Below are 13,440 nucleotides of genomic sequence, written 5' to 3' on the forward strand. Positions count from 1 at the left end.
GGTTATACCCCTCTACCGCAGGCTTGTAGATGAGATAGGAAGAGATAATATTCTTGCTTAATTTCTCAAGTGCCAATTACAAATATTTATAGCCTATGCCGCTGCTATCAAAGGGAAACAAACCTCCTAATTTTAGGTAACAAATAGATGCTAATTTCAAGGAAAATAACTTGATTACTTTCTAAATCTGAGCTCCTCTAGCCACGCAGTGGCTGCTGGGCCTCCGTGGGCGCGGCTTGCGCCTGGCGAGCAGCGCGTTCGGCCGCCCTACGTACGTCGCGGGCGCGCCTGCGCCTGGAGTACACGCGTCCGTACATGACATCTCTCCCCGCCTCGAAGGCCAGCTCGTCCTCGAGCTGAAAGGAAGGAAACCGAGCACGGAAATCGTCCCAATCTTCCCAGGAAGCGGAGGCGGAGTCTTGACCTTCCCACTCGACGAGGACCTGTCAGACACCGCGAGCCAGGCGGCCCTGGGACACCCGCGATGGCGCAGGCACGACAGCACCGTTGCAGAGGGGCGGCAGCGCCGGTGGAGCAGCCGGCGGAGTTCCCACAAACTTCTTGAGGACGCCCACGTGGAAGACATCGTGCAGCCGGGCGTCTGGTGGCAGCTGCAGGCGCACGGCCGCCTCGTTGATGACCTCGGTCACCAGGTAGGGCCCGACGAAGCGCGGCTTCAGCTTACCGCGCACCGCGTGAGGCAAGGACGCAGCAGCACGCTGCCGGAGACGTAGAAGCGCCCAATCACCAACGTTGTAGACGACGCGACGATGACGCTGGTCGTAGACTCGCTTCTGGACCGCCTGAGCCTGCTCAAGACGGACACGAACGTCGTCCAAGAACGCCGCCCGTTCCTCCATCTCCTGGGCGACCGCAGCGACACGAGCTTCGCCCTGCTCATAGGACCGGATGGTCGGCGGGTCCCTGCCATAAACCACACGAAAGGGAGTGTCGCGCAGGGAGGACTGAAAGGCGGTGTTGTAGGTGTACTCCGCCCATGGCAGCCACCGGATCCACTGCCGGGGGCGATCGCCGGTGAAGCATCTCAAGTACATGACGATGACCCGGTTGGCGGCCTCCGTTTGGCCGTCCGTTTGCGGGTGGAAGGCGGATGACATGTAGAGCTTCGTCCCCGTGAGCCTCATGAGCTCCTACCAGAACGCCGAGGTGAACACCGGGTCGCGGTCCGATGTAATGGACTGTGGAACGCCATGGAGGCGGACGATGTCGGCGAAGAAGGCGTTGGCGACGGACTCGGCGGTGTAGGGATGCGCCAAGGGAATAAAATGGCAGTACTTGCTGAAGCGATCCACCACGGAGAGAATAACCGTCTTGCCCTGGACCTTGGGGAGCGCCTCAATGAAGTCGATGACGAGGTCAGCCCAGACCGCGGACGGCACCGGGAGGGACTGCAGTAGGCCGGCCGGCTGCAGATGGTCGGCCTTGTACTGCTGGCAGGTGACGCAAGCCTTCACAAAGTCCTGCACCAAAGTACGCATGTTGGGAAAATGAAAGTCGCGCCGGAGCCTATGGAGGGTGCGGTGGATTCCCTCGTGGCCATCGGCGTGGACAGCAGCCACGATCTCCTGCACAAGCGGTGAGGCCGGTGGGATGTACAGCCGCCCTGTGTAGGCGACCAATCCGTCCACCAGCGTCCACGGCGCAGTGCGGGCACCGGAGCGGAGCTCGTCGTGTAGGGCGACTAGGGCCGGGTCCGTGGCCTGGGCGTGGCGAAGCCGCTCGATGAAGTCAAAACGGGGCGCCGAGATGGCCAGCAGCACCCCTGCAGCATCCTGGTCGCGGCGCGACAAGGCGTCAGCGACGACGTTCGTGGCGCCCAACCGGTATTCCACCGAGAAATCGAAGCCGAGGAGCTTGCCAACCCAATGATGCTGCGGGATCGTGGCGAGGCGCTGGTCGAGAAGGTACTTGAGGCTATAATGATCGGTCTTGACGATGAAGCGCCGCCCCCACAGGTAGGGTTGCCAGTGCCGGACCGCCTGCACCAGCCCAATCAACTCGCGTTCATACACGGCGAGCGAAGAGTGGCGGGGCGCCACCGGCCTGCTGAAGAATGCGACGGGGTGGCCCTCCTGGACGAGCACGGCGCCAAAGCCTAACGTGGAGGCGTCGCACTCGACGATGAACAGCTTGGCGAAGTCGGGCATGGCTAGTACCGGGGCCGTCGTCACGGCGGTCTTGAGTGCCGCGAAAGCCGTGGTTGAGGAGTCGTCCCACGAGAAGCCCTCTTTCTTGAGCAAGCCCGTCAGTGGCGCGGCGATCGTCCCGTAATTGTGGACGAACTTGCGGTAGTAACCCGCGAGACCGAGGAAGCCGCGAACCGCCCGAGGGGAGCGAGGTGTGGGCCAGTCGACGATCGCCTGGACCTTGGTGGGGTCCATGGCCACCCCGGCGGAGGAGATGATGTGGCCGAGGTAGGCGACGGAGGGCGCCCCGAAAGAGCACTTGGACCGCTTGACGTAGAGCTGGTGGCGGCGTATCGTGTCGAGGATGGTCCAGAGGTGGCGTAGGTGGTCAGCCCATGACGAGCTGTAGATCAAAATGTCATCAAAAAATACCAAGACGAAGCGGCGGAGGAACGGCTGGAGCACGTCATTCATCAGTGCTTGAAACGTTGCAGGGGCGTTGCATAGACCGAACGCCATCACCAGGAACTCGTACAAGCCATCATGGGTGCGGAACGCCGTCTTGTGGACGTCCTCCGGGCGCATGCGCACTTGGTGATAGCCCGAGCGCAGGTCCAGCTTGGTGAAGAACTGGGCGCCATGGAGCTCGTCGAGGAGCTCATCGACCACCGGGATCGGGAAGGCATCCTTGATCGTTAGCGCGTTCAGCGCCCGGTAGTCGACGCAGAAACGCCACGAGCCGTCCGGCTTCTTGACGAGGAGGACGGGTGACGAGAACGGCGAGTCACTTCGACGGACGATGCCTTGCTCCATCATGGCGGCGCACTGTCGCTCCAATTCATCCTTGTGCGCCGCCGGGTACCGGTAGGGGCGCACGGCCACCGGGTGGGCGTCGGGCTTGAGCGTGATGCGGTGGTCGTGCGCACGTACGGGGGGGGGAGGCCTGTTGGGTCGGCGAAGACCCCCCCTCCCGTACGCGATCAGCAGCGCCTCGAGGAGGGAGTCGGTGTCGAGCGTCGCGCGGAGAGCCGGAGTCGATGGCGGGGCGACGCTGGTCCAGGTGATGGTGCGCTCGGCGCGCTGGAAGGACATGCGCTGGTGGCACAAGTCCTAGACGATGGCCCCGAGTGCGCCCAGCCAGTGGGTGCCGAGGACGATGTCGTACCCCGCCAACGGCATGACGAAGAGGTCGGCCGGGAACGTCTCGCCATCGACGAGCAGCGGCGCCGCGCGGAGGACGCCGGTGCACGTGACGCGCTCCCCGTTGGCCACCAACGCAGTGAGGCGGGGTCGCTGGTGGAGGGGAAGTCCGGAGCGTCGCGCCGCGTCCTCCGAGATGTAGTTATGCGTGCTGCCGGAGTCGAGGAGAGCCACGAGCGCTTGGGGGCCCAGGGCCACCCTGATCTGCATGGTGCCCGCCATCGGCACCCCGGCCAACGCCTGGAGGGAGAAACAGGGCGCCCCCGCTTCGTCCACGGCCACCGCGTCGTCGTCTTCGGCTTCCAGTTCGACCCCTTCGACGAAGAATATACGCCTGCAGAAGCGGTTATGGCCACGGGTGTACCGTTCGTTGCAGTTAAAGCACAGACCCAGGCGACGGCGTTCGGCCATCTCATCTGGCGTGAGGCGGCGCTGGGCGCCCTCGGTTCGGCCCGGCTGCGCAGCCGCCGGCGGTGCCGGAAGTGCCAGGATGGGCGGCGGGGCCGGCAGGACGGCCCGGGCCGCGGCTGGTGGAGGTCCGCGCGTGCCCGCTCGCGGAGGAGGTGGTGAAGGTCGTTCCAGCTCCATCAATTCGACCTGGCGGGCCAGGCTCATGGCGGCGGCGAGGGAGTCCGGGTGGTGGATGCGGACGGCGTTGCTGAGCGGAGGCCCGAGGCCGCCGGTGAAGAGCTGGACCCGCTGCGCCTCGTCGAGCCGGCCGGCGCGAGGTAGGAGGGCCTGGAACCGGTTGGCGTACTCCTCCACGGTGCCGTCGCGACGGCACTGCGCCAACTCGAACATGGGGGCAGAGCGCAGGGGAGGCCCGAACCGCAGATTCAGTAGGTCCTTGAAATTCCCCCACGACGGCGAGCCCTCGTCATCCTGCAGCTGGATGAACCACAGCTGCGCGGCGTCGTCCAGGTGGTAGGACGCCATGCGCACTCGCTCTTCCGTCATGGTGCGATGTTGCCGGAAGTACGCTTCACACTTGTTGAGGAACAACATGGGGTCGGACGTGCCATCGTAGTGGGGAAAATCCCACTTCTTGTGCTTCGGGTGGAACTCGAGTTCGCGCGGGCTGTCGACGTGACGGCCGTCGCTGCTCTCAGTCGTGGACGTCTTCTCCTTGATGGAGGCGACGTCGGCCTTCAGGGTGGAGAGCTCTGCGGACACGGCCCTCATCTCCTTTAGGAGGTCGGCGATGGTCGGCTCGGCCATGGGTGGCTGCGGACTGGGCGCGGTGGGTGTTGCGTGGGTGGGCGGCGGCTGGCGGCGGTGGGGGTCTGGCGCGGCTGATTGGGCGCGCGAGGAAGAGGAGCGGCTGACTACCGATACCAGGCTGTCAAGGTCGTCGAACCCTCGACGCGCAGGGCCTCGGCTACGCAACTCGTAGCCGTCTGCCGTCTTCTCCGGTGAGGTTATACCCCTCTACCGCAGGCTTGTAGATGAGATAGGAAGAGATAATATTCTTGCTTAATTTCTCAAGTGCCAATTACAAATATTTATAGCCTATGCGGCTGCTATCAAAGGGAAACAAACCTCCTAATTTTAGGTAACAAATAGATGCTAATTTCAAGGAAAATAACTTGATTACTTTCTAAATCTGAGCTCCTCTAGCCACGCAGTGGCTGCTGGGCCTCCGTGGGCGCGGCTTGCGCCTGGCGAGCAGCGCGTTCGGCCGCCCTGCGTACGTCGCGGGCGCGCCTGCGCCTGGAGTACACGCGTCCGCACATGACAGTTAGTCTGATCTTAAATCAAATAAATTTTAAGATCCATAATATACCTGCTGGTTTTCAGAGCTGTGACCGTGATTATAATTGTTCTACTGCTTAATGGAAAAATGAAAAGGTTGCAAACGTCCATGAATATCTTTTCATTTGTGCCTGCGTACTGGTACCATTGTACATCGGAGACTGGAAAAAGTTGGTAAATCCCGTTTGCCAATCAATTCAAAACCACCACGGTTTCACTGCCAATAGCAGGTAAGGATTTATAAGATAATCTTTCATGTTTTTGTCCCAAGTGAACACAATACCCAATAACTCTTTCAGAAACTATGGCGATCCGTGATCCATACATAATAGTTCATCCATATTCATTTTCTGTGGCTTCTATACATGATAGTGCACACCATCAGAAGAAAAGCAGAAGTGCAGAATCAAGTCAACAATTGGGATATATAGGAGAGAGAATCATAGCAAGAGGTAATAGGCACACATAAGATTACATAAAGATAGCAGAGTAGTCCAATAACCACACCATGATACCACACTTCACACTGCTGGAGGAAGCAAATGATCCCACTATTTGCCCTAGCGCCTGGCTAGGGCAATGGCGGAGAGTAATATCAGCAGTATCAGCATAACCATGGCTCCGAACGAACCAATGAGGGATCCAGAGATTCGCTCGCAGAATGAGTCAAACTGCTGGCAGATGGCAAGCCAGTTCGCCCTGACATTGCCTTTGTGTGCTAAGTACACAATAGCCGCCGCTGCAGATGCTCCCGCAGTCACCAATGCTAGCATTGCCTTCAAAAGAATCACAAGAAAACAGGTAACCAATTAACCGATATACTTGCTGGCACTTTTCAACATACTACTGTTACTAGTTGACTAACCACAGATGCTTTTATGGAGGATTATTTTCTTTGAACTGTAAAAAGAGTTAATTAGTCTTACCGCGTCAAGAAAGATCAAGAGCAGCCTGCTGTATTTAGCCCTGCTCCTGATGATGTGCACTATAGATAGTGGGAGCGAAAGGATGAGGTAGGCGCAGACAATAGAATTTGCCACAACAAAGAACCTGTCAACAAATGAACAAAATTGAAACAGTTGGAGCATCCGATGCTCATCATATGTTCGGTTGTTAACTGAAAGTGTTTGTTTCTACTAATTAAGTTGCTGAGGTTAATTAGCTTACGTGAGAGTAGGGAGATCACTGTACTGCGCCTTGAAGCGGATGAACTGTGTGAAGAAAGGCAGCGTCTCGTTGGTGGTGCCCATTGCAATGGCACTAGCAAGGGTGCCGATGATGGCGATGAAGCGAAGTATGAGATCAAGCACGGACACTCCTTTGCTGACACCCCTGCCCAGGGGCGCCGCCTTCGAGGTCTCGCCATGCTCGCTGGATCCTTTCATTGTTAACGCCCTCTCTATACAGGTCTCACCTTGATATGGAACCTGCTGGTCGCTCAGCTGATTTGGAGAGCACAGCCCATCTTCCCACATTTATATGCATGCTCAGCAGCGCGAAGGTCAGCTCGATATATGCCAGGGCAGGTGGCCGTACAGGACGTGTCCTGTGAGAGCTAGCTCCCAGGTGCACATTTCGGTTGACACCTACTCTACTTGCTGTCTTGCTCCATGCATGGGACTGGTCGCTTGGTTCGTGCAGAGTTTTTGGTCTCTTTATAGCCGTGGACTTCCGCTGAGCACTACTATAGGGATTGGCGTATCTCATTGCTAGTTGTCCTAATATGATGTGGAGGCTTCAACTAAACACTTGTTAGCTCATTCCTACTCCAGAAGCAATGCGATGATATTCATCTTTATGTCAACTCATGAGATCTGGGGTTATCTGTCTTGCACAAAGCAAGTTAGTCGGTGAATTGTTTCGTGCTCGTCAAGCTTGAAGAACCATATAGGCTATACCGACCTGGAATAGCTGACTGGGCTGTCATCAGCTTTCACTTTATGGTGAGTGTCGTTGATGCTTTTCCATACGGAATGTTTTCGGGTATCTCAGTTTTCACCGGGACAACACTATTCTGAACATAGTTTTTACCAAGAAATTTTATTTTCTTTCCCTTGATTTTCTGTTTTCAAACATTCAGCCTGTTCACTTGTTGGTTTCAGTCAGGACTTATCAGCCAGTCAATAGTGTTTTTCTCTCACAACAAACCAGCATTAGCCGGGCTTATCAGCCAAGAAACTAACCAACGAACAGGCTCATTATATCTTGAGCATCAACGGTGTAAAATTAGCACAGTGGATATGCAGCATGTTCGCTTGGTCGTAAACGATCATAAATTTCTAGCAAGAATAGTATTTTTCTCTCACACCAAATCAGCCAACAGTAATAATTCACGATCTTATCAGCACCAGCCGAGCAGGCTGATGGATTGCCATATTGCTACTTTAATTAAGAAACGGCCCGAAGTACTTCTGAATGTTGTTATGTATATAAAGATACTTTAAGTTTTGCACCGAAGGATCGCAAATTCACAATGAATTTTTAGTCTTGACAGTAGTATATACGTATATGTTTGTCACAAGGTCTTCCTGAAATCCAGCCGTGGCAGCCTTTTATGTGGTTCATTGACATCGGAATTTAACCAGGACTTTTAAGTCGTGATAAGGTGCGTAAATGATCAATTCTTGAAAACGAATGAACAGAAACTCGACATGACAAATCAATGAAGCCGATCGGAAGTAGCATGCGTGACTAGTTAACCAAGCATTTGCTAGTTTGCTGCTCCTCTGACTTTTTTTGTTTATCCCTTTTTATTATATCTAGATATATAGTAAAATAAATATATCAAAAAAAAAGTCAAAACAACTTATAATTTGAAACGAATGGACTAGGCTAGCGCTACGCATGACAGCTAGAGTAGTCCGAACAATACTAGTGGATATGTTTGAGGTGCATTTGACACACTTGTCCCCGAAACTGGAAGACCCCTCAACTTAAACAGAACAAAAAATCTTTCATTATTCAACGTTTAAAATCAGCAAATTACCCCTCCTAAATCTGTCAAAAGTGGTTTTGACTGTGGTTTTCAGCCAAGTTATTATTCTTTTTAATTATAAACCCAAATCCTCCAAACACTGGATAAGGGTTTTAAACCACTAAAAAAATATCTTCAAGGCTCCACAAAAAAAAAACGTCTATTTCTTCTTAAGGCCCTGTTTGGTTGGGCTTTTGGCTTTGACTTTTGGCCCCAAAAGCCAAAAGCCCAACCAAAGGGGCTGCTTTTGGAGGGTGCTTTTTCAGAAGCAGCTGTTTTTCCGTAGTTCATTTTTGAAAGCTAGTTTGACCCTGCTTTTGGCTTTTGGCTTTCTGCTTTTCGAAATTGGTGGAATAAAAAGCTCTTTCATAGTTGTTTAAGAGAGATAAAGATAAAAGGTATATTTTATACTTGTTTAACCAAACAGCTTTCAGCTTTTCTACAGCTCACAGCCCACAGCAGCTTTTCCACAGCTCACAGCCCACAGCAGCTTTTTCCCACAGCCACAGCTCAACCAAACAGGGCCTAAGTTGGTCATTTTTTTATCATACATACAGAGCAGACAACAGCAATAAAAAACTGAATAATACGTGCAAAACAAAAATTTAAAATTTCTACTAAAGTCTCTGAAAAGAGTGACCAGCTATCAAATTTAGACCACCTTTGAATCATTGGACAACGGAAAGCTGCACCTCACCTATGCTGTTCAGGGAATCTGGTTATGTTGCCAATTCGGTATCGCTAGTTCACTCAACAAATTCTATCCCAGCATCTCAAATTGTATCAAACTAACATGGTAAGAAATGTAAACAAGATCTAGAAAAATATGACAATTTGAACCGCTGGCCGGATGTACATTTGACAACAACAGACAATTCACAGGCTGTGAATCACAGCCCCACCAAGCCTTCATAATTGCTGTGCATACAAATACATTCCAGACAAGCAAACCAGCGAGCAAAGACAAGCATGAGCGAGGGAGGGCGAGGGGGAGACAGCCAGAGAGAGAGAGAGAGAGAGAGAGAGAGAGAGAGAGAGAGAGAGATGGTGGCAGCAGCAGCAATCAACCAGAGTTGCCAAGCAGAATTCAGCCGAAGTGCATTCAGATATACATTCTTATTCTTATTGCAAAAACACCAGTAATCATCACGCTAGTATATCAAACAAAAAGGTATGAAAGGGGAACCCTGAAAGTTGACTCATGATATCAGGAACAAGCTCCACAAGCACAAAATGCAACAGAAACACAAGGAGGTCATGTCTGTCAGAGCCTTTATAAACCTTTTTTTAATCTACATAAACATCCTACGGAGCCTGCTCAGCCAGCTTGAAGGAAGAAAATAAGGGCAGGACAAGATATGAACGGATGGATGGATTGACTGGCTTATAGTTGCTATCAGAGGGAGTTCAGTGCACGATCAACCACCGCGGCCAAGCTGGCTTCAATCAACAAGTGTATTCAGATGTCCATTCTTAGTGGAAAGGTAATCATCAAGCAGGCAGACCAGATTCACCAGAACACCCCCATGACAAAGGGCCTGTTTTGATCCATTAATTAATGATAATTGTTAGTAGCTAAAATTAGCACTAGTGGATCCAAACATCCTAACTAATAGTACAACTAATAACCCAGAATAAACTACCTAGCTAATAAAAAGTTAATGACTAGCTTCCCTACCTCCATCCCAAATAAATCAACTTAAAGTTGTCCTAAGTCAAAACTTTTGTAAATTTAACAGAATTTATAGAAAAGAATACCAATATTTATGACACAAAATGGGTATCATTAGATACACCATAAAATATACTTTCATAGTCTATTTATTTGGTGTCATAAATGTTGATATTCCTTCTTGTAAAGTTGGCCAAACTTACAAAAAATTGGCTTACAACTTTCAAAGTTGATTTATTTGACGGAGGGAGTATTAAATGGAGGATCCAAATAGGGCTCAAATAAATGGAGGATCCAAACAAGGCCAAACACTGAAACTAAAGCTAGCATAGATGTAACCTGCAGACTTTAAGTTTGCATTATGCCAATTTCTAGAAGTTTGTCTATACTAGCACTAGTTACATCCACGGTCTAACAAGCACCTGTCTATCTATTCAATGAATGATCATAAAAATTCATTTCATCTCACCTTGTTTGCAATGCAGGGTACCTGACTATGTTGCCATTCCAAATCGCTGGTTCACTTCAACAAATTCCAACCTTGAATCATCAACCACTATGGACGTGTAAATTAAGATCCAAATCCAGATGGAAGAGAACATGACAATACAGAACTCCAACATTTGATTTTTAAGCCAAAGAATAAACGGTGAAACTAGAGGTCACTGGCATTGCAGTTAAGAAAGGGCAACAATTCAGCAAACAGGGTAGCCAAAAAAACAAGAGTAAAAACACCAACCATATAGAGATTACTTTTACATGACAAAATTGTATGGTTAGGGGGCATTCATGCCAAGCCTTCATAAACCTTTGCATCTGCATATGCATTCCCCGGAGCCGACTTAAGCCAGCTTGGTTCACAGAATATCACACACACATCCACACGGAGGCAGGCATCAAGCAAGCAGCCAGAGAGAGGGGGAGGAACAGGAACAGGGCCAAATTTCAGCGAAATGAACAGAGACAATGATGACAGTGGCTGAGAAGGTAGTAGTAGCAGTAGTAGTAGTAGTACCAGCAGCATCACCAGAGTGACCAAGCGGGCTTCAACGGGATAAATGCATTCAGATCTCCATTCTTAATGCAAACACCATAATCACCAGGCTGGTACATCAAAATGCCTACCCCATAACAAAACCAAAACATTGAACTACTTGCCTCCAAAGTCCAAAATGGACAGAAACTCAGAAATTTTTCAAGGTACTGCGCATTGGCATTTCTGCAAGTGGAGTGGACTCATGCTTTCACAAATAATCTTCCTTTAACACAAAATGCAATTGTACTACAGGGACACTTGCCATAGCCCTCTTAGCCAGGACCAGGATGGTCAAAGCAAATAAGGATGGACTGATATTTAGAATATGATAGACAATATTGGACAAGCCAGCTTCAAAAGAACAGAAAGCCAAACATGATCATAAGAGAACTGTCAACTAGCAAGAAAATATATTGAATCTGATATTGGAATCAGAGATTCCCCAAGACAGTCATCATGCAATTACGTCCCTGACACCGGGAACACTGCAGATGTCCTTGTCCTGTTTCTTGCCATTACCTGTTTGTATGAAGTCAAATGTTGTGATAGCAATTCTCATGCAGATACCAAACATAATTCCTCCAAACTGCATCTAAAGCAAAAAAGAATAAAAAAGAAAGGAAACAAGAGGCACATCTTGCAAGAAAATAAATAGGGTTTTCAAAACAATATTACAAGATTAGCATCGTAGATTCCCCAAGTCATCATACTTTTGCATAAATTGAATTGACAATACGGCAGATGTTCTTGTCTTTCTTCTCGCAATCTGCCATTTTTTCTTATGCGGTGAAGTGGCGAAATATGGCAACTCGCACACCAGACATGTTTCTGATAGGAAAGAATCAACAGACAGTGACTTAATTCCAGGCAACCACCACCCAAGCTAAAATGGCTTATCTCAGTTACAGATGAGATGCCAGAAAACTTTTATGGCCATAAAAAAGCATATAAAATGCATTACTCCGATTCAAAGGATACCTATCACTACCATGGTTGTACACACATCAACCTATCCACCTTGTAAGCTATATAAGAAAATTCGCATTAGCATTAGCATCAGAGATTCCCCTAGACAGTCATCGTGCCGTTGTGCCCCCATGAACCAGGAGCACAGCAGATGCAACTTTCTTTGCTTTTCATAATCTGCCAATTTTGCCCATAGGGTAAAATACTGCATGTTTGTAACTCAAATATCAGTCAAGCTAAAGCGAAATCATTAACATGATGCTGACCAAATCACAACAGCTCAGGCTGCATTGCAGTGCTTTATAATAGGAACAGCTTTTCAGATAGTGATAAAGAACTCGTTAAACAAGTTAAAAATGAACTTAGGCAGGGCATTCTTCCAATCTGGGATAGCCTTCATAACTTTTGCATCTACAGATGCACCTTCCGGAGCCTGCTCGGCCAGTCAGTGATGGAAGAAGAGCGAGGATATATATGCATGCATGTGTGTGTAATAGCTGGTAGTTTCCCTGAGAGGAAACTAGTCAGCATAAGCCAAATTTCAGCGAAACGAACAGGGCCATAATTTGGAATGGAGGTAGTAAGGGAGTCAACGAGCTGAGCTCACTGGCTCACATGACCCACCACCGCGGTCAAGCAGGCTTCGACGGAAGGCACATTCAGATCTCCAATTTTTGTGCAAAGAATGCTAATCATCAGGCTGGCGGATTAGAATAGCCCTCATGAAAAAAAAATCGATCATCTAGTCAGCTCGGAAAAAAAATCGATCATCTAGTCAGCTCGGAAATGAGGCTGAAACCACAACCTATTTACAAGGTATTAGGCATTTCTACGAGCTCATAGATCCAGGCCATCAAAATCGTCAAGAATCCATATGAAAACAAAGTAACTCAGAACGCGTGCTTTAGAAAGCAGATTCCTCGAGATATGTTTGTAAGGTAGGGGGATCCGGAATAAAATAAATAAATAAAAAAACTGGAGACACAAGGTAAGGCAGGGGGGCAAACAAACTGAGGTTATCATCGGATTTCTTGCGCCCCCGGCCGAATCGACAATCGAGGGCGCCGCAGATTTACCTGTCACGCGATAGATAAGATGAGGGATAGCAAAATAGCACCCACCGAATCGACAATCGAGGGCGCCGCAGATTTACCTGTCACGCGATAGATAAGATGAGGGATAGCAAAATAGCACCCATAATCTCCCGAATCAGATGTGCGGGAGTGATAAACCGAGCGAGCAGTGGAGGCCCGGCGCTGAAGATGGAGGAAGGACGGATCTAGCCGGCGCCAGGGACGAAGTGAGCGAGCGACGGCAGATCGGGCATCGACAGTGGAGATAGACAGCGAGTGATCGGACGATATCCGAAGGGGCCTATATAGGGAAGAAACAACACCAACAGAGAAAAATAGTCGTCCTCATCGACCAGATCCTCTGAAGTCGACCGAAGCGACTTGTCTCGGTCGCCGTGTGAGTGGCTATAAAAAGTACCATATCAATTACTTACGTGTCAATAATATAATGTAAAATGTTATCTATAATAATGGTAAATATATAGATATTTCAAAATATGCGCTGCTGCACTTGGCTTGCTGGGCTGGCCCAACATCATGACGCACGTATCCCCCTGGTCGACTCTGTCGCCGCCGCCGATGTCCGGGTTGGCGTTCCTCTCCCCAGTCGTCCGCCACCG

General features: G+C 50.1%; 1 protein-coding gene and 1 long non-coding RNA gene across 2 annotated transcripts; both read right to left on the reverse strand.

Moving 5' to 3' along the window:
• Positions 1 to 5,417: 5,417 nt before the first annotated feature.
• Positions 5,418 to 6,530, reverse strand: LOC136523153 (casparian strip membrane protein 3-like). The gene is made up of 3 exons (XM_066516934.1): positions 6,267 to 6,530; positions 6,026 to 6,149; positions 5,418 to 5,875 (listed from the first exon to the last, which is right to left on the reverse strand). Exons 1-3 carry the CDS (start codon positions 6,482 to 6,484, stop codon positions 5,660 to 5,662), a joined length of 558 nt encoding a protein of 185 aa, XP_066373031.1. The 5' UTR covers positions 6,485 to 6,530; the 3' UTR covers positions 5,418 to 5,659.
• Positions 6,531 to 9,144: 2,614 nt separating this feature from the next.
• On the reverse strand, positions 9,145 to 13,195 carry LOC136520934 (uncharacterized). The gene is made up of 3 exons (XR_010775446.1): positions 12,901 to 13,195; positions 10,215 to 12,823; positions 9,145 to 9,611 (listed from the first exon to the last, which is right to left on the reverse strand). It is a non-coding gene; the product is annotated as an uncharacterized lncRNA (long non-coding RNA).
• Positions 13,196 to 13,440: the final 245 nt, after the last annotated feature.

Source organism: Miscanthus floridulus, chromosome 18 (genome assembly GCF_019320115.1).
Source record: "Miscanthus floridulus cultivar M001 chromosome 18, ASM1932011v1, whole genome shotgun sequence".
Taxonomy (NCBI): domain Eukaryota; kingdom Viridiplantae; phylum Streptophyta; class Magnoliopsida; order Poales; family Poaceae; genus Miscanthus; species Miscanthus floridulus.